This window comes from Mustela lutreola, chromosome 6, assembly GCF_030435805.1.
Source record: "Mustela lutreola isolate mMusLut2 chromosome 6, mMusLut2.pri, whole genome shotgun sequence".
Lineage (NCBI taxonomy): Eukaryota > Metazoa > Chordata > Mammalia > Carnivora > Mustelidae > Mustela > Mustela lutreola.
The window spans coordinates 132,269,677-132,293,791 of record NC_081295.1 but is presented as its reverse complement, the minus strand read 5'-3'; the positions used below and the strand labels follow the sequence as shown (position 1 = coordinate 132,293,791).

Here is a 24,115-nt window from a genome sequence, read left to right as displayed (position 1 = left end):
TTTTGAAAGGAAGCTGATAGTTGATGAAGGAATTAATGGAAGTTCCCTTATCTGAACTGTCTTTGAAGTTGCTGAATAGAAGTTGGAAGTTGACCCCAGTTCTCCTGATCATTGCTGTGAACTAGACAGTAGGAATGCCTCTGCCCTGCTCCTGCTGGAGGCTATGAAGCAGAACAGCAGGGAGGGGAAGCAGGGCATGGAGGAAGGAGGAAACAGGAAAGAATGTGATAAGAAAAAGAGAAGAAACGAAGTGATTAACACTCACTGAATTACTAATTTGCTTTTATTCCTGTGAACTTATTTCCATAAAAAATCTTTAAGACCTTATTTCCCACTTCACAATAACTGCATTGAATGATATGTAATCCAAGAGGCTTCAATAGTTTTATTTTTTCTTAAATTTCTTTGTTATGGGAAGAGTTATTCGTTATATGATTATATTTGAATAAGTTCCTTTATGATAATTTGGTTCACTATTGAACTTTCACTGCATTTATAGTGACATTTCTAACTGGTTGATATTTACCTCCAATTTAAGGCTAATTGGCCTTGCCCTGTCTTTGCCTTTTGTTTGAAAACATGAATTTGCTGTTTGGAAACATGACTTTTGAAGAGAAGTAGAATATCTTGAAGACAAGGTTGAAAACCCAAAGGATTCTCCTTACTTCTCCTGCTGTGTCGTCCTGACCAGTCTGCCACTCCCCCACCTGCCATGCACCTTTGAGAACAGCATGGTATTCTCTGTGTATTCTTAAAGTGTATTAGCTGTGCTGGGGAGGCTTTGGTAATGCGATGTGGAAAAGGAAATATTTGGTCTATCACCAAATTAAAGCTCTACAGCCAAAGTGGGACAAGGTGGGACCTTTTTAGGTGGGAGGGCATTAATATGTTCAAACCGATTTTTATTCTTAATTCAAAATATATTCATAGTATTATTCCCCCCTTAGCATGGAGATACAAAACTCCTCACCGGGTGGCATTTGTTGAAAAGTTGACCAAGCTTGTTTTAAGTCAGCTGCCTAACTTCTGGAAACTCTGGATTTCATATGTTAATGGAAGCCTTTTCAGTGAGGTATGTATATAAATTTGACTGTAGATATAGCTAAGTCATTGTGTAACCTAGTCTTAAAAGTTTTAGATTTTGAAGTGGCTTTTTTAAAACTTAGGAGGCACAAAGCCTGTTAATTATTGTCAAATATATTAAGATTAATTAAAAGCTCTATAAAGCTCTAACACTTCATAGCTGTATGATCTTAAACAAGTTACTTCATTGTTCTGGGACTTAGTATCCTCAACTGTAAAAAGACAATAAGGGTATCTATATCAAAAGGTGGTCATGAAGATTAAATGAGATATTCAGTTAAAAAAAAAAAAGAAAATGTGAAGTATTTGAAGGAATTTGAGTTGAGTAGATGGATGGTCAGGCAGAATTATAGATGAAATTATTGTATAGCTGATATGAGCAAATGGTAAAATAAGGATAAAATGTTTGCAGTTTGCACATGGGTCTGAGGTAACCCACGTACTTATGGAATTTCCTAGTTTGAAAGAATTTAAAGATCTCTTTTCTAGTCCCCTGTGATCAGCCTGTAGAAGTTGTTACAAGCATTTACACTTTTACAAGTAGCACATTCACATGGTGTCTATATCATAATTGGTAGCACAGAAATTATGAACAGAAAGTAATGAGACTGATTTTTATAACTCAGACTCATCATTTTAGTGTCTCACTTCAAGTTCCCCATGAAAGACCCCCAGATTCTGAAGTATAGACTCTTAACACCCCTTGCCTTGAGCTGCGAAGGTAACATGGAGAAGACATCTCTGGTTTTGTGTCTCTACAGAGAACTCTTTACAACCCTGAGAGATGGCAGAGGTAGAAATCTTCCCAATGGTAAAGACTATTTCCTGCTGCCTTGCACTTGCCAAAGTGAAAAGTGGATATGGAAAAGGACTAACTGGTTTTGGTTTTTTACACAAAAGCATACCATTATGGTTCAAGACCTTTCTTCCTTTGCAAAAGTCGTTAGATGTCTGGGGGATCCATCCAGTCTCTCGCGATCCATGAACATTTATTCATGCTACTTTTTGTTTTAATTGTGTTATTGTATTTAATTGTGTTATGGTACAATACATCATTAGTTTTTGATGCAATGTTCCAAAATTCATTGTTTACATATAACACCCAGTGCTCCGTGCAATACATGCCCTCCTTAATACCCACAACCAGGCTCACCCTCCTCTCTAAAACCCACAGTTTTGTTTCCCAGAGTCCAGTCTCTCATGGTTCATCTCCCCCTCCTATTTCCCTCCCTTCACTTTTCGTTTCCTTCTCCTAATGTCCTCCATGTTATTCCTATGTTCCGCAAGTAAGTGAAACCATATGATAATTGACTTTCTCTGCTTGACTTATTTTACTCAGCATAATCTCCTCCCGTCCCATCCATGTTGATGCAAATGTTGGGTATTCATCCTTTCTAATGGCTGAGTAATAATCCATTGTATATATGGACCATATCTTCTTTATCCATTTGTCTGTTGAAGGGCATCTTGGCTCTTTCCACAGTTTGGTGAGCGTGGACATTGCTACTATGAACATTGGGGTACAGATTGCTCTTCTTTTCACTGCATCTGTATCTTTGGGGTAAATACCCAGTAGTGCAATTGCCAGGTCATAGGGTAGCTCTATTTTTAATTTTCTGAGGAAACTCCACAGTGTTTTCCAAAGTGGCTGCACCAACTTGAATTCCCACCAACAGTGTAAGACGGTTCCCCTTTTTCCACATCCTCTCTGACATTTGTTTTTTTTTTTCCCCTGCCTTGTTAATTTTTGCCCTTCTAACTGGTGTTCTAACTTCTAACTGTGGTTTCGATTTGGAATTCCCTGATGGCTAATGATGATGAACATTTTTTCATGTGTCTATTAGCCATTTGTATGTCTTTACTGAACAAGTGTCTGTTCATGTCTTCTGCCCATTTTTTGACTTGATTATCTATTTCTTTGGGTGTTGAGTTTGAAAGTTCTTTATAGATCATAGATATTAGCCCTTTGTAGTGTCATTTGCGAATATCTTCTCCCATTCCATGGGTTACCTCTTTGTTTTGTTGACTGTTTGCTTTGCTGTGCAGAAGCTTTTGATCTTGATGAAGTCCCAAAAGGTCATTTTTGCTTTTGTTGCCCTTGCCTTTGAAGACGTGTCTTGAAGAAGTTGCTGCGTATGTTCTCCTCTAGGATTTTGATGGATTCCTGTCTCACATTGAGGTCTTTCATCCATTTTGAATTTATCTTTGTGTATGGTGTAAGAGAATGGTCAAGTTTCATTCTTCTGTATATAGTTGTCCAATTTTCCCAGCACCATTTATTGAACAGATTGTCTTTTTCCTGTATTGTCTTTTTCCCGTATTGTTCAAGACTATTTGGCCCTAGAGTTGAGGGTCCATATCTGGGCTCTCTACTTTTTCCACTGGTCTATGTGTCTGTTTTTGTGCCAGTACCATGCTGTCTTGGTGATCACAGCTTTGTAATAAAGCTTGAAATCCAAACGTGATGCCTCCAACTTTGTTTTTCTTTTACAGTATTTCCTTGGCAATTTGGGGTCCCTTCTGGTTTCATACAAATTTGAAGGGTTTTAATCAGGAAAGGATGCTGTATTTTATCATACATTTTTTCTGCATCAGTTGAGAGGACCATGTGGTTCTTCAATCTTTTCTTATTGATTTGTTCTATTCACATTGATTTGGGAATGTTGAACCACACCTGCATCCCATGGATAAATCCCACCTGGTCATGGTAGATAATCTTATTAATGTACTATTGGATCCTATTAGCTAGAATCTTGTTGAGAATCTTGGCATCCATATTCATCAGGGATATTGGTCTGAAATTCTCCTTTTTGATGGGATCTTTGCCTGGTTTGGGGATCAGGGTAATACTGGTTTCATAGGAAGAGTCTGGAAGTTTTCCTTCAGTTTTTTTTTTTTTTTTTTTTGAAATAGTTTCAGGAGAATAGGTATTATTTTTTCTTTGAATGTTTGGTAGAATTCACCAGAGATTCTATCAGTTCCTGTACTCTGTTTTCTGGGAAGTTTTGATCACTGCTTCAATTTTGTTGCTAGTTATTGGTCTATTCAGGTTGTCAGTATCTTCCTGATTCAGTCTTGAAGTTCATAGGTTTCCAAGAATGCATCCATTTCTTCTAGGTTGCTCAACTTACTGGCATATAGCTGTTGAAAATAATTTCTGATGATTACTTCTGTTTCCTTGATGTTAATGGTAATCTATCCCCTTTCATTCATAATTTTATTAATTTGGATCCTTTCTCTTTTCTTTTGGATTGGTCTGGCCAGTGGTTTCTCAATCTTATTAATTCTTTCAAAGAACCAGCTTCTACTTTTGTTGATGTTTTTCTATTGTATTTCTGGTTTCTGACTCCTTGATCTCTGCTCTAATCTTAATTATTTCCCTTCTCATGCATGGGGTTGGCTTAATTTGTTGTTGATTTTCCAGTTCTTTAAGGTGTAAAGAGAGTTGGTGTATTTGGGATTTTTCAGTTTTTTTGAGGAGGCTCAGATGGCTATGTATTTCCCCCTTAGGATGGCCTTTGCTGTATCCCATATATTTTGTACCAGTGTGTCTTCATTCTAATTGGTTTCCATGAATTGTTTAATTTCTTCTTTAATTTCCTGGTTGAGCCAAACATTCTTGAGCTGGATGGTCTTTAGCTACCACGTGTTTGAATTTCTTCCAGACTTGTGATTGTGTTCCAATTTCAGTGCGTTGTGGTCTGAGAATATGCAGGGAATAATCTCAATCTTTTGGTATCAGTTGATACCTCATTTGTGACCCAGTATGGTGTCTGTTCTGGAGAAAGTTCCATGTGCTCTCGAAAATGAATGAGTATTCTGTTGTTTTAGGATGGAATGTTCTGTATATATGAGGTTCATCTGGCCCAATGTGTCATTCAAAATTCTTGTTTCTTTATTGATTTTTTGCTTAGATGACCTGTCTACTGCTAAGAGTGGCGTATTATGATTCCCTACAATTAATGTGTTCATGTCAGTATGACTCTTTATTTTGATTAATAGTTGGCTTGTGTAGTTGGCTGCTCCCATGTTGGGTGCATAAATATTTACAAATGTTAGATCTTCTTGTTAGATCCTTTATGAATGATGTAGTATCCTTCTGTATCTCTGACTGTAGTCTTGAGCTTAAAATAATTTGATATGATATAAATAAATTGATAAGAGAATCGCTACCCCAGCTTTCTTTTGAGGCCCATTGGCATGACTGATGGTTTTCCTTTACTTTCAGTCTGGATGTATCTTTATGTTCCAAATTCATCTCTTGTAGATAGCATATGCATATGTCCTGTTGTTTTTTCCAGTCTGCAACCCAGTGCCATTTTATGGGAGCATTTAGACCATTTTTATTGTCTTCACGTTGCCTGTCAAGTCCTTGTTTCTATGGACTATCTCTGTAAATTTCTGTTCTGTATCACTCTCGGAGTCTTTCTTTTTTATTGAACCCCCCTTAATATTTCTTGTAGTGCCAGCTTGGTGGTCACCTAGTCTTTTAGTCTTTGCCGGTCTTGGAAGCTCTTTATCTCTCCATCCATTCTGAATGTCAGCCTGGCCAGATAAAATATTCTTGGCTGCATGTTCTTCTTATTTAGTGCCCTGAATGTGTCTTGCCAGCCTTTTATGGTTTTCTAGGTTTCTGTGGACAGGTCTGACATTATACTGATGTTCTTCCCTCTGTACGTAAGGAATCTCTTCCCCCTAGCTGCCCTTAAAACATTTTCTCTGAATTTATCATTCACGAATTTCACAGTCACATGTTTCGAGGTCTTTCTACCCTCATTGATCTTGGGGGAGTGTCCTCTCTGCTTCTAGGATGCAAACACTTGTTCCATTCCCCAGAATGGGGAAATTCTCATCTAGGATTTTCTCAACTATATCTTTTAGTCCTCTCTCTCTCTCTCTCCAGCCCCTCAGGTATCCCAGTAAATTCTGGCATTGGAACATTTCATGGCATTATTTATTTCTCTAATTCCATTTTCATGGCTTCTAAGCTGTTTGTTCCAGGTCTCCTCCTGATTCTTCTTTTCTATCAGTATATCTTCTAGGTCACTAATTTGGTATTCTGCCTCATTTACCCTAGTTGTTAAAGTATTTAGATTAGATTGAACCTCACTGACAACATTTTTAAGTTCTGCCAGATCAGCTCTCACTTCTGTCCTTAGAGAATCTATATTGCCACTAATGGTTTTCTCCAGCCTAGCCATTGTCTGGATAACTGTTACTCTGAATTCTATTTCTGACATGTTGCTTATGTTCATATCCAGAAGTTCTGTGGCAGGGGTCTTGGTCTGTGAATTTTTCCTTGGGGGTTCCTCCTCCTAGTAATTCTGGTGAGAGGTGGTTGAGGGAATGTACAGAGTCCATTTTGATCCATATTGATCACAGTCCAACCTAGATGCCCCTTTAGTGTTCTTGACCTCTTTTTGTTTCAGCCTGACTTCTGGGGATTGGGGGCGGTGTCATGCCTTGTCGTGTTCCTGATCCCAATGGGAAGGCTGCAAGCTTTTTCCCGTTGAGGATGATATTTGCTGTGGGTTTTTCATAGATAGATTTGATGAAGTTCAGGAATGTTCCCTCTATCCCTATACTTTGAAGCGTTTCAATCAGTAACGGATGCTGGATTTTGTCAAATGTATTTTCTGCATCAATTGAGAGGACCATGTGGTTCTTCTCTCTTCTCTTATTAATTTGTTCTATCACATTGATTGATTTGAGAATGTTGAACCATCCTTGTAGCCCAGGGATGAATCCCACCTGGTCATGGTGGATAATCTTTTTAATGTGCTGTTGGATCCTGTTTGCTAGGATCTTGTTGAGAATCTTAGCATCCATATTCATCAGTGATATTGGTCTGAAATTCTCCTTTTTGGTAGGGTCTTTGCCTGGTTTGGGGATCAGGGTAATGCTGGCTTCATAGAAAGAGTCAGGACGTTTTCCTTCTGCTTTAGTTTTTTTTGAAACAGCTTCAGGAGAATAGGTATTATTTCTTCTTTGAAAGTTTGGTAGAATTCCCCAGGGAATCCATCAGGTCCTGGGCTCTTTTTGGAGGGGATGTTTTGGATCACTGCTTCAATCTCGTTACTAGATATCGGTCTATTCAGGTTTTCAATTTCTTCCTGGTTCAATTTTGGGAGTTTATAGTTTTCCAGGATGTATCCATTTCATCTAGGTTGCTTAGCTTATTGGCATATAACTGTTGATAATAACTTCTGATGATTGTTTTTACTTCCTTAGTGTTAGTTGTGATCTCTCCCTTTTCATTCATAATTTTATGTATTTGAGCTTTCTCTCTTTTCTTCTGAATTAGTGTCGCCAATGGTTTATCGATCTTACTGATTCTTTCAAAAAGCCAGCTTCTAGTTTCATTGATACGTTCTACTGTATCTCTGGTTTCTACCTCATCGATCTCAGCTCTAATCTTGATTATTTCTCTTCTTATGTGTGGAGTTGGTTTGATTTGTTGTTGATTCTCCAGTTCCTTAAGGTGTAGAGACAGCTGCTGTGTTCTGGATTTTTCAATTTTTTTGAGGGAGGCTTGGATGGCTATGTATTTCCCCCTTAGGACCGCCTTTGCTGTATCCCGTAGGTTTTGGACTGAAGTGTCTTCATTCTCATTGATTTCCATGAATTGTTTCAGTTCTTCTTTGATCTCCTGGTTGATCCAAGCATTCTTAAGCAAGGTGGTCTTTAGCTTCCAGGTGTTTGAGTTCCTTCTGAACTTTTCCTTGTGATTGAGTTCCAGTTTCAAAGCATTGTGATCTGAGAATGTGCAGGGAATAATCCCAGTCTTTTGGTATCGGTTGAGTCCTGATTTGTGACCCAGTATGTGGTCTCTTCTGGAGAAGGTTCCATGTGCACTTGAGAAGAATGAGTATTCTGTTGTTTTAGGGTGGAATGTTCTGTATATATCTATGAGGTCCATCCGGTCCAATGTGTCATTCAATGCTCTTGTTTCTTTATTCATTTTCTGCTTCAATGATCTGTCTGTTTCTGAGAGAGGCGTGTTAAGATCTCCAACGATTAGTGTATTCATATCAATATGACTCTTTATCTTGATTAACAGCTTTCTTATGTAATTGGCTGCTCCCCTATTGGGGGCATAGATATTTACAATTGTTAGATCATCTTGGTGGATAGTCCCTTTAAGAATGATGTAGTGTCCTTCTATATCTCTGACTACAGTCTTTAGTTTAAAATCTAATTTGTTTGACATGAGAATCGCTACCCCAGCCTTCTTTTGAGGCCCATTGGCATGAAAGATGCTTCTCCATCCCTTCACTTTCAGTCTGGGTGTATCTTTAGGTTCAAAATGAGTCTCTTGTAGACAACATATGGATGGGTCCTGTCGTTTTATCCAGTCTGCAACCGTGTGCCATTTTATGGGCGCATTTAGGCCATTCACATTGAGGGTGATTATTGATAGATACGTTTTTATTGATATAGTGTTGCCTTTGAAGTCTTTCTTTCTGTAGATTGTCTCTGTATTTCTGTTCAATGCTATTCTTGGGCTTTTTCCTCCTTTAAAGAAGCCCCCTTAATATTTCCTCCAGTATCGGCTTGGTGGTTGCATAGTCTTTTAAGCCTTGCGGGTCTTGGAAACTCTTTATCTCTCCATCCATTTTGAATGTCAGTCTTGCTGGATCAAGTATTCGTGGCTGCATGTTCTTCTCATTCAGTGCCCTGAATATATCTTGTCAGCCCTTTCTGGCTTGCCAGGTCTCTGTGGACAGGTCTGATGTTATTCTGATGGGCCTTCTTCTGTACGTAAGGATCTTCTTTGTCCTAGCTGCTTTCCAGAGGTTCTGCCTACAATTATAATTCTTCATTCTTACTATAAGGTGTCTCGAGGACTTTCAAGAATCTGTAATCTTGGAGGGAAACCTTTCAGCCTCTAGTACATGAACGCTGGTTCCATTCACGAGATTCGGAAAATTTTCATGAAGAACTTGTTCCACTATATCTTCTAGACTTCTTTTTTCCCTCCTCCCCTTCAGGGATTCGAATAATTCTGACTTTGGAATGTTTCATGGCATCATTTATTTCCCTGATTCTGTTTTCGTGGCTTCTAAGTTGTTTGTTCCAGGCTTCCTCCTGATCCTTTCTCTCTGTCTGTTTGTCCTCCAGATCACTAATTCTGTCTTCTGTCTCAGTTACTCTAGTGTTGAGAGAATTTAGATTAGATTGGAACTCATTGAGTGCATTGTGAAGCTCATCCCTGGTAGCTTTCAGCTTTTCCCTAATATTGAAAACATGATCTCTAGTCGTTTTCAGTTCGGCCCTAATCAATTCCATTTGGCACCCATGGCTTTCTCCAACCTAGCAATTGCTTGGATAATTGTTAGCCTGAATTCTCTTTCCGACATATTGTCTATGTTGATAGCCGTTAGCTCTGTTGCAGAAGGTCCATCCTCTGTATTTTTCTTCTGTTGGGCATTCCTTCTCCTAGTCATTTTGGTGAGAGATGGCTGAATGGGTGTAGTTGGATGTATTGACTGTGGTGCAGTCAAGGTACACCCTGGAACGCTTCTGAGCAATCAGGGTTCCCCACCCAAATGAGAGGAAAAAGAAAAGGAAAAGAAAAAAACAGAGAGGGAGAGAGACAGGAACGAAAGGTGAGATAAAAGAGAAGGTTCAGCCCAAATGGGCCCCAAGGGAAGATTTATGAAGTATACAAACAAATACAGACAAACAAAAAGACTGATAAAAGTATATGACAAGAGAAAAAAAATAAAGGAAGAACCTCCCTGTCACAAAGAACCCCAAGTGTAAGATTTATATACTATCAGGACAAACACAAAAACACACAAATACTGGTGGAAGAAAAAGATGGGAGAGTGGTTGTAAATTCTCAGTGTGGGTGAGGAAGGTTGTTTTGATTCTTCCTGGATGTATCTTGCTATCTTTGTTAAAGGATTCAACTTTCCTAAGATAAAGGGGGGATTAGGAATTGGTTTACCTATAGGGGTGGCATTGATTGGGGAAAGGGGATTACCTTGAAGTTTAACTCTATATGAGTATTAGAAAATAAAAATTAAGAAAAGGAATAAACTAGACTAAACTAAGCTAAAATTTAAAAAAAGAAGAAATTAAAAAAATAGAAATGCAAAAGGAAGACACAGGTGTATGTATCAAAAAGTTCAGGTTAGAAGGTTATTATGAAATTTGATGTACTGTACATCTCACTGTGACGGTAAATAGGTTAAAAAATTATCTATATAATAATAAAAAATTATCTATATAAAAAAATGAGCCAGAATAGTGGAAACGAATTAATAATAAAAATTGTCCTATGAAGTAGTGGTGGTTGTTCTCTTGTCATCTTTTTTTTTTTTCCTTTCCTGGTTGGTTTTCTGGGGGAGGGGCCTGCCACGTGGGTTTTCAGTCAATGATGTTCTCTGAGTTAAGTCCTCCCGCCCCCCTCAAGGGGGTGGGCTCTGAGGAAACTCTTTATTTCAGGCTTGTTCTCTGGAGGTTATTTGTTCACTTTTGTTTTTCTCTCTCACCTTGACCGCTTTTGATGGTTTTTGTAGATTTAGAGGAAAGCAAACTGCACCCTGACCTCCCTCTCAGAGAGAAGCCTCAGTCTGGCTGCAGAGCCCAAATAAAAACCCCCTTGGCCACTGGCAGAGCAGGTTCCCAGTCGCGGTCCCTGGGGACTCGGGATTTTTTGCTTGTACCCCAAACCATGGCAGCGGCTGCTGTCTGGGCAGCTCCAGACTGCCAGTGAAATTCCAAGCAGCGATCGCACACTGAGATTTTCTCGCTGGCCTGGCTGGGAGTGCCTGGTCTTTCAGGTCCGAGAGTACCCAGCTGGCGTCTGTGTGCACCTCTCTCAGGGGAGGGTGCGGGGTAAGACACAGACTCTGATGGCACGGCAGGGCACTCGCATGGGGACTGCAAAAAGGCTATGCTTCTGCTGGCTGGCGAGGCTCCCATCCCCTCACAGGAGCCAGGTGCCAAGCACTCTCAGGTGCGCTGGTGGTTCAGGGACCAAGACCTGGTTTCTCTGCAGCACTCTCTCTGGCTCTGCGGCAGGGGTAGCTGTCCTGGGTCTGGAGACTTAAGCCCCTGACCCTAACACCCCATTCCTGCAATCCCTCCCCCCCCCCCCCCCCCCCCGTGATCCTTTGTTCTTTTTGGTGCTTTCCACCAGACTCCGGAGTTTAATGCTGGTCCCCTGGCGCAGGGCACTCTCATATTGAGATATTACTTTCCAAAGGGTCGCCTCTGGTGGCTTCCTTCCCCTTTTGTTTATCTTCTGATATCAGTCCGACTTTCCCACTCCGCTTTACCTGCCCACTGGCATTTTCTGCTCCGGTAGAGATCCAGACGTGTATAATTCTGATCTCAGGCTGATTTTGTGGGTGATCAGAGTTCTTTGGAAGGTAATCAGCTCACTTTAGGGTACAGGTTGAAAGGGCGCCTCCTCCTGCTTCCCCGCCATCTTGTCTCTTTTTTTGTACTTGTTGAGGCCTGATTTGTGACTTAGTATAAAATCTATTCTGGATAATGTCCCAAGTCCTTGAAAATAATGTGTATTCTGTTGCTTTAAGATAGAAACTTCTGAATTTATCTTTTAAGTCCATCTGGTCCAGTGTGTCTTTCAAAGCCATTGCTTCCTTTTGATTTTCTGCATAGATGATCTGTCCATTGATGTAAGTGGGGCCGTTAACATGCCCTGTTATTATTGTATTATTATCAGAGAGTTCCTTTATGTTTGTGATTGTTTTATGTATTTAAACATGTTGGTCATATAAATATTGACAATTGTTAGATCTTCTTGTTGGATAGACCCCTTTATTATGAAATAGTGCTTGTCTTCACCCCTTATTACAGTATTTGGTTTAAAATCTAGTATATTTGCTATAGGTATGGCTGCTCAGAGTTTCTTTTGATGTCCGTTAGCCTGAAAAATGATTTTCCATCCCCTCACTTTCTTTTCTGTTTGTTCTTTCTCTTTTCTTTTATTTTTCTTCTTTTCTTTTCTTTTTAGTTTCTGAGGTAAAATTTAATGATTCATCAGTGGCATACACCAAGTGCTCATTACAAGTACCCTTCTTAATGCCCATGGCTGAGTTATCCCTTCCTCCCAAACACCTCAACTCCAGCACCCTCAAGTTTGTTTCCTAGAGTGTCTCTTTATCATTTGCCTTCCTCTCAATATTCATCTTATTTTATTTTTCCTTCCTTTCCCCTGTGTTCATGTTCTATTTATTAAATTCCATGTACGTTGCTTTTCTCTGACTGACTTATTTCACTTAGCACAATGCCCTCTTTTTCTATCTATGTTGTTGCAGATGGCAAGATTTCATTCTTTTTGGTGGCTGAGTAATATTCAATTATATATATATATTACATCTTATTTATCCATTCAGTTGTTGATGGACATCTGGGCTCTTTCCATATTTTGGCTATTGTGCACATTGCTGCTATTAACATTGGGATGCAGGTACCCCTTTGAGTCACTGTGTTTTTGTATCCTTTGGATAAATACCTAGTAGTGTAATTGCTAGGTCATAGGGTAGCTCGATTTTTAACTTGTTGAGGCACCTCCATACTGTTTTCCAGAGTGGCTGCACCACTTTTCATTCCCACCAACAGTGTGAAAGGGTTCCCTTTTTCCATATCCTTTAACATCTGTTATTTCCTGACTTGTTAATTTTAGTCCTTCTGACTGGTATGAGGTGGTATGTCATTGTGGTTTTGATTTGTATTTGCCTGATTACAAGTGATATTGAGCATTTTTTCATGTGTCTGTTTGCCACTTGTATGTCTTTGGAGATATGTCTGTTCATCTACCCATTCATTCAGTGGATTTTAGTTTAGTTTTGTTTTTTTGGTTATTGAGTTTGGTAAGTTATTTATAAGATTTTGGGGTGCTAGCCCTTTATCTGATAAGGCATTTGCAAATATCTTCTCCCATTCTATAGGTTGCCTTTTAGTTTTGTTGACTGTTTTTTGCTGTGCAAAAACTTCTTATCCTTATGAAGTCACAATAGTTCATTTTTGCCTTTGTTTCTTTTGCCTTTTGGAGACCTGTCTAGCAAGAAGTTCCTGCAGCCGAGGTAAAAGAGGTTGCTGCCTGTGTTCTCTTCTAGGATTTTTTTTTTAAAGATTCTATTTATTTATCTGACAGAGAGAGAGAGAAGGAGAAAGGGAGTGAGCACTGCCAGGGGGAGAGGGAGAAGCAGGCTTCCCACAAAGCAGGGGAAGCCCGATATGGGACTCAATCCCAGGACTCTGGGATCATAACCGAAGCCGAAGGCAGTGTCTTAACCAACTGAGCCACCAGGGCATCCCAACTCCTCTAGGATTTTGACAGATTACTGTCTCACATATAGGTCTTTCATCCATTTTGATTTTATTTTAGTGTATGGTGTAAGGAGGTGGTCCAGTTTCATTCTTCTGCATGTGGCTGTCCAATTTCATCCCCTTTGTTGAAGAGACTGGTCCCCCCCTCCCCCGCCTTGGATATTCTTTCCTGCTTTGTTGAAGATTAGTTGACGTAGAGTTGAGGGTCCATTACTGGATTCTCTCTTGTGCTCCATTGATCTATGTGTCTGTTTTTGTGCCACACAATAATGACAGCTTTGTAATACAACTTGACATCAGGAATTGTGATGCCTCTAACTTTGGTTTTGATTTCAACATTCCTATGGCTACTCAGGATCTTTTCTCATTCCATACAAATTTTAAGATTGTTTGTTCTAGCTCTGTGAAGAATATTGATGGTATTTTGATAGAGATTGAATTGAATGTGTAGATTGTTCTGGGTAGCATAGACATTTTAACAATATTTATTCTACCAACCCAAGAGCATGGAATGTTTTTCCATTTCTTTGTGCCTTCCTCAATTTAATAAGCATTTTGTAGATTTTAGGGTACAGACCCTTTACCTTTGGTTAGGATTAGTCCCAGGTATCTTATGGTTTTTGGTGCAGTTGTAAATGGGATTTATTCCTTGATTTCTCTATCTTCTGCTTCATTATTAGTGTATAAAAATGCAGCTAATTTCTGTGCATTGATTTTATATCCTGTGACTTTGCTCAATTTTTGTATCATTTATAGCAATTTTTGGGTGGAATATCTCAGGATTTTTACATAAAGTATCATGGCATCTGTGAAGAGTGAGCGTTTGACTTCTTCTTTGCCAATTTGGGTGCCTTTTATTTCTTTTGGTTTTCTGATAGCTGAGGCTAGGACTTGCAGTACTGTGTTGAACAAGAGTGATGAGAGTTGATATCCCTGTCGTGTTCCTGATCTTAGGACAAAAGGTTTCGGTTTTTCCCTGTTGAGGATAATATTCATTATGGGTCTTTCTTTCTTTCTTTCTTTAAAGACTTATTCACTTGTTTATTTGAGAGAGAGATAATGAAGCATGAGCCACAAGGAAAGGGAGAAGCAAGCTCCCCACGGAACAGGGATCCCAACATAGGGCTTGATCCCAGGACTCAGGGATTATGACCTAAACCAGAAGCAGACACCCAGGCGCCCCTTGCTGTGTGTTTTTCGCATATGCCTTTTTTGATACTGAGTTGTGTTGCTTCTATCCCTACACTGCAGGGAGTTTTTGTCAAGAAAGAATGATGGATTTTGTCAAATGCTTTTTCTGCATGTATCGAGAAGATCATATAGTTCTTGTCCTTTTTTTTTTTTTTTTTAATTAATGTGGTATATCACCTTAATTGATTTTTAAACGTTGAACCACAGTTTGTAGCCCAGGGATAAATCCGACTTGGTTGTGGTGAATAATCCTTTTAATTTACTGTTGGATCCTATTAGCTAGTGTCCTGTTGAGAATTTTAGAATCGGTTCATTAGGGATATTGGTCTGTAATTCTCCCTTTTCATGGGGTCTTTGTCTGGCTTTGGGATCAAAATAATCCTGGTCCAATAGAGTAAGTTTGGAAGTTTTCCTTCCATTTCTATTTTTTTGAAACAGTTTCAGAAGACTAGGTATTAATTCTTCTTTAAATGTTTGGTAGAATTCCACTGAACTTCCCCTTACTTTGAATCTGCAGGTGTCATTAGGTCTAAATAAGTCTCTTATAGGCGGCATGTACATGGGACTTTTTTTTTTTTTTTTAATATTCTGACATTCTGTGTCTTTTGATTGGAGCATTTCGTCCATTTACATTCAGAATTATTATTGATAGATATGTATATAGTGCCACTTTATTCCTGTTTTGTCTTTTTTTTTTTTTTCTGGAGATTTTCTCTTTTTCTTTCTAGTCATTGTCACTTTTGGTCTTTCCTTCCCACTCAACAAGTCCCCTTTAATATTTCTTGCAGGGATGGTTTAATGGTCATGAAGTCCTTTTTAGTTTTTGTTTATTTGGGAAGCTTGTTATGTATCCTGCTGCGTAGAGTATTCTTGGCTGCAGATTTTTCCCATTCACCACATTGAATGTCGCTGTCTTCTGGCTTGCCAAGTTTCTGTGGAGAGTTCTGCAGCTACCCTTCAGGTCTTCTGTTGTAAGTTGGGGACTTCTTTTGTCTTGCTATCTTCAAGAGTTTTTCTCTATCACTGTATTTTGCAAATTAACTGTGGAATATGTTGGTGTTGGCCTGCTATTGTTGATTTTGAGGGAGTTCTCTGTGTCTCCTGAATTTGGATGTCTCTATTCTTTTCTAGATGAAGGAAGTTTTCAGCTATTATTTCCCCATATAAACCTTTTGCCCACTTTCCTCTCTCTTCTTCTGGGACTCCTATGATATGAATGTTTTTATGTTTGATTAATTCACGGAGTTCCCTAAGCCTATTATTGTGATCCATAATTCTCTCTTTTGTTTGGCTTCATTATTGTCCATTGTACTATTTTCTGTATCACTTATTCATTGCCCTGCTTCTTCAATCCTTGCAGTCATTACATCCAGTCTGTTTTGAATTTCAGTTATTACATTTTTCATTTTTTTAAATTCTTTTATATCTGTGGTAAGCATCTCCCTGATATCTTTCATTCTTTTTTCAAGCCCAGTGATTATCCTTATGACTGTTTTTTTAAATTCTGCATCAGGCATATACTTATACCTTTTTTGATTTGATCTCTGCCTGTGACCTTTTTTTGTTCTTTCTTTTAGGACGAATTCCTCTGTTTTTTTTGTTTTGTCTAGGTCTCTGTCTTTTTCTATATTAGAAAATCTTGCTGTGTTTCCTGATATTGAGAGCTTTAGGAAGAAGAGGTCATACAGTGTCCAGGGCCTGGTGCTTCAGGAAGCATCTCTGGTATATGCTGCATGCATTCTGCTACTGTGTTTGGGAGTGTTTGGACATTGGCCAGAGTATGGCAAGTTTTAACTAGGTGTGCTCTGGTCTTCTTGTTAAATGAGACCTGATGCTATTTCCACTACAAGTGAAGTTTTCAGAACTCCATGGTTAGTAGATGTGGTACAGGGGTTTTCTGCTGGTCTTTTGGGAAAGGGCCTCCTTCTCTGAGGAAAGCAGTATCAGCAGAATGCAAGGGAATAAGACTTGGTATAAGCAGATTAGGCAGCCAGTGTTGGCATTGTGCTGTTTACTTAAATTGGTTTATGCTGAAGGATGGGGGAAAGAAATGGTGCCAGCCAGCTCCTTTGTCCCTAGAGAGGGGTCTCTGTGCTTGCTGCTCCCAGGGAAACACTTCCAGAAGAGTGAATAATTTCCTCTTATGCATCCCTAGTGTTTCTCAGATCGCTGTTTTCTCTCTTTCTATCTCCAGGTTGCTTGCCTGCCTGGAGCAGCACAGTGCACTTTGGGTTATATCCCATCCAAGTCTCGTAACTTTTGAAACTCCAAACTTTAAGGTCATGCTATAGCGGGTTCTGAGCACGTCTTCTTGGGGGGGGTCTCATTGCTCTGGGGCAGTTATGCTAGAGTGCAGGGGCATGGGATTTGGAGCAGAGGCTAAACAGCCAGTGTGCAGGTTTTCTACCCTTAGTGCCTAGGCCGGGAGTGGGGTGGCGGGAAGAAATGGCGCTCTGCAGCTCTTTTGTCCTCCAAGAGATATCTCTGTGAATGCCACCTCTCACAGATGTGCTCCAAGAAGAGTGAACAGTCTCTCCCCCATGTACCTTAGGTGATCGTTGGATTGTGCTGTCTGCCCTCGTCTGCTTGCTTGCCTTCTCTCTAGGACTAGGATCTCTATCTCAGCCAAGCCTACTGACCTTTGAACTCCAGTCTCTGAGCCCTACTGGTTGCAGAAACTCAAAAAAATCAGCCTCTCTTCAGCCCTTCTCGTTTTTCCAGCTAATGGCTTTGGGGAAATGTTGTCCTTGTGCATTTCCCTGTATGCTCTTCTCTCTCTCCTTTCTCTGTGAGTAGGGCTCCTTCCCCTCAGCAATACCTGTGATCCTTTTCTTCCCACAAATCATGCCACCACAATTCCCGTCTTTCTCAATTTGGCCTTTTCTCTCCCTCCAATTAAAAAGTTTTTTTCTGTCAGACCTTAGGTTGATTTCTTGGGTATTCAGAATGATTTGATAGTTATCTAGTTGTGCTGAGGTGCCATACAGGCCTAGATTCCTTCTGGTACACTTTAATCTTAGTATCCCCTTATTCTTAGCTCCTTAGTACACTTTAATCTTAGCTCCTCCCAGTCTGAGGAAGAAAATGCTTTAATTTCAGTTTTTCTGGTGTCCTGTAAAAAGTTTTTTCAACATTCTGCTTTCACACATGTCTGTATCATTTTGCATTTTTATTCCTCTCAGCCACATGAGAGTTGTGTGGCTCTATGTGCTGAGGACAGGTTTGGGGTTCTTGCCCTCTGCCATGGTATAGAACAGCCACACCACTGATACTGTGTCATAACTTCCTCTTCCTATCTGCTTCGTCTCTAATCCTGATGGCTCATGAGGACTGGAAAGGTTAGCTGCTTCCATATCAGTGCCTTGGTTGATTGTGTTAATAGATAGCTCTTTTACAGAACACTAATTTTAGTGTTTAAGTAGAAATGTCCAATATATATCACTTATTAGCTGCGACTTGAGGCAAATAACTTTATTACTCTGTGCCTGATTGCACAGGTCAGGTTTGAGGATTAAACAAGTTAATGTCAGTGAAGTGCTTATAACAGTGTCCAGCAGGTAAATGAAAATTTAATCTTATTATTTAGAATGCATATTTATTCCAGTATTTAAAATTGTATTGGCCTGGCACATAATAGGTGTTCAGAGAATAAAGTTTAGTAGCATTAAGAAATAGTGGACTGTTGGGGTGCCTGGGTAGCTCAGTTGGTTAAGTGTCTGCCTTTGGCTCAAGTCATGATCCCAGGGTCCTGAGACTGAGCCCTGCACTGGGATCCCTGCTCAGCAGAAACCCTACTTCTCCCTCTCCTTCTGCTGCTCCCCCTGCTTGTGTGCTCTCTATCTCTCTCTTTATCAAATAAATAAATAAAATCTTAAAAAAAAAAAGAAATAGTGGACTGTTTCATACTGAATAATGTCTAGATGGATTCACTCATCAAAAGAATTAGTACCTTAGGAAATGGATTTTAGACCTACTTATTTGTTTCCAGTCCAGTGTTTCTTCCTTCCAGATTGATTGCTGTAAGTCGCCTACCACACAAAGATAGTAGTTGCCTTATCTTGAGTTTTTTAGAGTTCATAAAATTCCTAAGATTTTCATCTGGAGTATTTTAGTGAAACATTAGTTGTTGGATATGCCTATGGTATTTTTACCTATCTGTATCTTTAAGCCTTTAAGAGATTATAGTTATAATTAGTAATTATAATTATAATTATTAGTTAATAATTATAATTATTTTAAAAATTGAGTATACTATACTGATTTGGGCATGTTTTTAAACTATTTATCCTCTATTGAAAAGCGAGAAAGACACTGAAGGGTAGTAGAAGGGAATGAAATGGAGGAGTTAGGAATGTGTGGTCACCATATCAAACTATTAGTGAAATCCAGAAACTTAATTAAATTAAAACTAGGAAGAGTTCCAAGTCTTTTGATAGTCGGTATTTAAACTCACATAAGAGAGTTTTGTAATATTTAAACAGTATTTACTTGAAGGGTTTTTTTCTAGTTAGAGAACTATTTTACTTTATCAAGAGCCCATCCGTTAAAGATTTAGATGGAGTTTCAGACAGTTTAAAAAATAGTTCTTCAAACCAGTCATGCCCATGTGAAGTAACATACATGAATCAGAACAGTGAAATCTAGCCGTTGGTCTTACCACAAAGTAGTTTTGGTCTGTGTGTGCAGGAAAGAGTTAAGGTTTTTAGTTAACGAAATGGTTAATATTAGGTTGAGATCTCACCTTTAGATATACCCTAAATATAATATAATTTGGAGTGAATATGTTAAGGCATCCAAATAATTTTTAAACACTAATAATCAACATTTTAAAAAGTTGTATGACTCATGGTATATAAATTAAAATGCACTTTATCTTCCAAAATTAGATTTTCTTTTAAAAATAGGGCAATATGTTGATAGGTAACTATTTTTTAATTAACAGTTTCAAGAGGTATGCTTTAAAACTAATTCCTGCCCTCTCCAATTTCTATGTATTTGGAGACCAGACCTTGAAGTTTGTAAATTATTTTGTCTAGTAAATGTCATCATGCATTCATTAGCACCTGTTTAATAGGCATAATTTAGTTTTAATTTTGATATATTTTGTAAGGATTGATCTTCACTCTTTTATTTGATTTAAAAATATTTAGAACAAAGCTATGAAATAACTAGCCCATTAAACAAGCCCACTATACAAAAAGTTCAGTATTAAGAACTGTGATAGCTAGAGTTAGAAAAGCACCATCTATTATTAGTATACTTACAGTTTTATGCTGGCTTGACTCATTATTGAAACAAATTATGCCTTTATTTCAGAGCTCAATCCCTTTGTCCATAGCATACTAAACCAGCACTGTCATTTAGAGTTCAGAGAAATAGAACCAAGAAGATGTTGATTCTGCTTCCAACTGTGTATAAAGAGAAAGATTTACAAAAGGAATTTGGCTTACCTGATTATAGAGGTTAAAAAGTCCCAGAATCTGCTGTCCTCTAGTTGGAGACTCAAGAACGCCCATGGTGTAGTTCCAATCTGAAAACCAAGAGGCTGGAGATCCAGGAAGTACCAATGTTTCAGTTCAATGTCCCCATTCAAGGCAGTGAAGCGGGAGGAGTTACCCCTTACTGGAAGGAGGGTCCAGCTTTTTTGTTCTAGTCAGGCCTTCCACTGATTGGATGGGTTCCACCCTCATTAATGAGGACAATCTGCTTTCCTTGGCCTACCAATTCAAATGTTAATCTCATCCAAAATCACTCTCACAGACATACCCAGAGTAATGTTAAATAAATATCTGAGCACCCTGTGGCCCACTCAGGTTAACAGGTAGAATTAACCATCACAAGGTCCTTAACTTAGGTTTTACAGTATAGAATTCCAGTGTCATTCTGTGCCTTTTCATATCACAGCGGGTGCTGGGTTCCTTAGCAATATCTGAATTCCACACCTATAGGAGCCCTCCCAACCCTCAAAATTCACAGGGAATTCTTAAACCTCTGCTTATCCCTTTTGCTATTTTAAATCTCCAGGAGAAGCAGTGAATCTGTTGGACTTTTTAGGAATATATCATAGGATTATGCCTGGCAGATCTCCTTCAAAGGGCCAGTTAGCCTTGTGAAGATGTAGGAGTTCAAGTTTTTTTAAAGAAGACCTTCAATTATCCTAGCAGTATGCTTTCTAAAATATATCCCAGGAGGTCCTGAGGAACGCTAACCCTGGGTGATCCTTCATTCACCAACTATCCTGAACACACTAAGTGACAGGTACTGATACATGTACATACACTACATATACATGTATGTACATGTAACACACATATAATGTAAATTCTAAAATATATAAATATATAAAATAGTGGCCAAGATAAATATGACATCTCCCCTCCTGGAGGGACAGAACCAAAATCAATTTTTAAAAAATTTATCTTAAATTTTGCTAATAGCTATAAAAGAAACAAGTAGGGTTCTAAGATAAAGAATATCATTGGGATGGAGGTCAGGAAAGATCTCTCTAAGGAGATGACACTGAAACCAAAACTTGAAACATAAGAGGGAAACAGCCACACAAAGAATCAGGGAAAAGAATGTATTGGGAAGAAACAACAGCACATTGCAAAGCCAAGGAAAGGAGCTTGGCATATTTGAAAAACAGAAAGAAGGTAAAAACATTCAGAGTATACTGAGCTGTGGTTTAGGGTATCAGGAGAAACGGGAGATGAGGCTAGAGGAGGAAGCAGGGACCAACTGACAAGGCTTTGTTACAGACCGTGGTAAAGAATGTGTATTCCAAGTATGGTGGGAAGCCACCTATAGACCCTAATTGGTGGAGTAACCTGATCAGAGTTTTGGTTTTAAAAAGACCAGTCTGGTTATCTGTTCAAGAATGAATTGGCAGGGAACAAAAGGCAGAGTGGGTAAACTATTAAAGCTGTCTGGGCAGGAAATGATGGTGTTTGGATTAAGCTTTTGTTAGTGGAGTTGGAGAGAAAATGATAGATTTCATTTGTATTTTGGAAGTAGTGTTGACCAGACTTACTGATGGATCAGATGAGTAAGATGAGGGCAAGAGTTAACATAGAGCTACCAAATGGACTCTCAAATGAGTAGGTGTGACATTTACAAAGCCAGATAGACTTGAAGAACATGCTTGGAGGAAAATAGCAGTTTTCTATTTTTAATGTATTGAGATTGAGGTTATTGTGAGTTATTCAAGAAGAGACATGAAGTAGACAATCTGAAAATCAGATTTGGGCTTCAGAGGAAAGATTTGGGGGAGAGATATAAATTTGGAAGTGTGACCTTGTTATTTATAATAAGAAATATATATGGTCTTTTTGGTTTGGGGCACAGATTCTAAAACCCTGGGAATTTCCTTAAATGAGGAAATTTTTTTGTTAATAATGTGTCTTTTGTTAATAACATGACCTCCATTGCCACCCAAGGATGGGGTGCTGATTGCTTGGATCACCAACGATACAATTAGAGGGTTTAAATTTATAGTCTAACCCTCAGACCTCTAAGTAGGGAAATGGAGCTGGAGGTTGAATCAGTTGCCAATGGCTGGTGATATAATCAGTCATGCCTTTGCAATGAAGCCTCCATAAAAACCCAAAGGACAGGGTTTAGAGAACTTCCAGGTTGGTGAATGTGTGGAGATGCAAGGAGAGGGCATGGAAGCACTGCATTCTTTCCTTATACCTTGCCCCAACCATTTCTGCGTTTTATCCTTTTATAATAAACTGGTAATCTAGTGGGTAAACATATTTCCTAGTTCTGTGAGCTGTTGTAACAAGTTAATTGAACCCATGCAGGGAATTATAAGAACCTCTGATCTGTAGCCAATAGATCAGAAGCACAAGTAACAACCTGGTCTTGAGATTGGCATCTAACTGTGTGTTGGGGGGGTGCAAATCTTGTAGGACTGGGCCTTTAACTTGTGGGATCAGATGTTATCTCTAGGTACATTGTGTCAGAATTGAGTTGAATTGAGGACACCCAACTGGTGTCTGGAGAATTCCTTGTTCTTGAGGGAAAACTCCTCCCCCAAATACACACATGTTGGAATTGAGTACAAAATCCAAAATAGAAAGACACTAGACTGAAATGATATGTGAAGCCTTGAGAATAAATTAGTGAGAGTGTATAGAGAACAAAAGTGCCTAAGACTAGGACACGGCAAACTGCGTTAATTTGAGAATAGCTAATATATCACCTTGTAAGCCTGGGGCCATTGATTTGCTTTTCTACACCTAGGCCACTATATTGCCTGAAGTGTTAACTTTGAATCAGAGCGTCACACTTTGACAGAAACAGAAAGTAGGCTAACAGACATTCAGGGCCAGTTGGACTTAACTGAGTGGTCATGACTCAGATGGGAGTCACTCTTGACATCTTTCCTTTCTCGCTGAAACACCCAGTAGAATTGACAGGTTCAGTCGCCTCTACCTTGGAATCTTGTGTCTGAGCCATCCGCACAAGTTCATGACTTACCTCCTTTCGCCTTAGTTGCTGTATTGCTCACCTAGGTGAGTGCAACATCCTTATAATTGGCTGTGCTAATACCAGCCCCTATAGTCACTTCTCACTGTCACTTTAAAACACTTAAGTTACTTCTCATTTGTTTTAAAAATAAAGGGACAAAAACATCAGCTTCTAAGTGAAATCCTCATTTATAAAGACTTTTGAGTATTGTTTCTTAATTAATTTAAGAATTTGCTTATTGAATTATTACTGAGGTGAATTTTAGGCTTAGTTTTTTCAAAAATTAATTTAATATAAAATTATACAATAAATGTAAATTAGAGCCTGAAGAGGTATGTATATATGCATATGTTGACCACTTTTTAACAGGTATGTCTGATGTTTTTATTGAAAACATTCAGCAACCCTTACCCTTCTTTTGCTCATTCATGTTAGTAATGCTTATCATAATAATGAACTCTGTAGACTGTTTCTCTGCCTTATACCAAAAATATATGGAACATTATTTGTATTTTAAAATTAACTTGAAGTCGTCAATTTGAAAGTTCTCTTGACATGTCTCTAGTGAATAATTCATAAGCATTTTACCTTTAAAGGATAATTTCACATTATGTTAGTGAAGTATCAGAATTTTTGTTTTTACCGTACCATTTTGTTATTATTTCTTTATTTCGAAAGTTTTCCAAGTTCACCCTCCGTTCTCAGGCATTTTATATGATAATATTTAGTTGTTTGAAAATTTGGGAGTAAAAAGTTAACTAAAATCCAATTGAATATATTTCTCTTTTAATCAATGTAGTGTTCTACACCTACTTTAAGGAGAAAGAAATATCAGAGGAAAACATGGCTAGCAGTAAATACATAAAAATATAGTTTTAGAATTCTAGAATATATTCTCTCCTGAATTAAACTATAAAGTCCCTAAAAGAACAGTGATTTGTAATTTTTTAAAAATAAAATGCCAAGTATAATGCTTAAAGGAAGGGAATGGATAGCCCAAGATTCTTAGATGTTAATCAAGAATGTATTTTTCCTTTTTTTTCTATACTATCTAATG

The 24,115-nt window shown here is 38.6% G+C and overlaps 1 protein-coding gene across 5 annotated transcripts in view; it reads left to right on the top strand.

Moving 5' to 3' along the window:
- The window catches only part of EXOC2 (exocyst complex component 2), a 279,908-nt gene that overhangs the window by 143,539 nt on the left and 112,254 nt on the right, over nt 1-24,115 (top strand). For all 5 annotated transcript variants that reach the window (XM_059179098.1, XM_059179101.1, XM_059179097.1 and 2 more), the window contains one exon: nt 948-1,072. In XM_059179098.1, the coding sequence (XP_059035081.1) occupies nt 948-1,072 (125 nt within the window). The remainder of the gene's footprint in view (nt 1-947; nt 1,073-24,115) is intronic.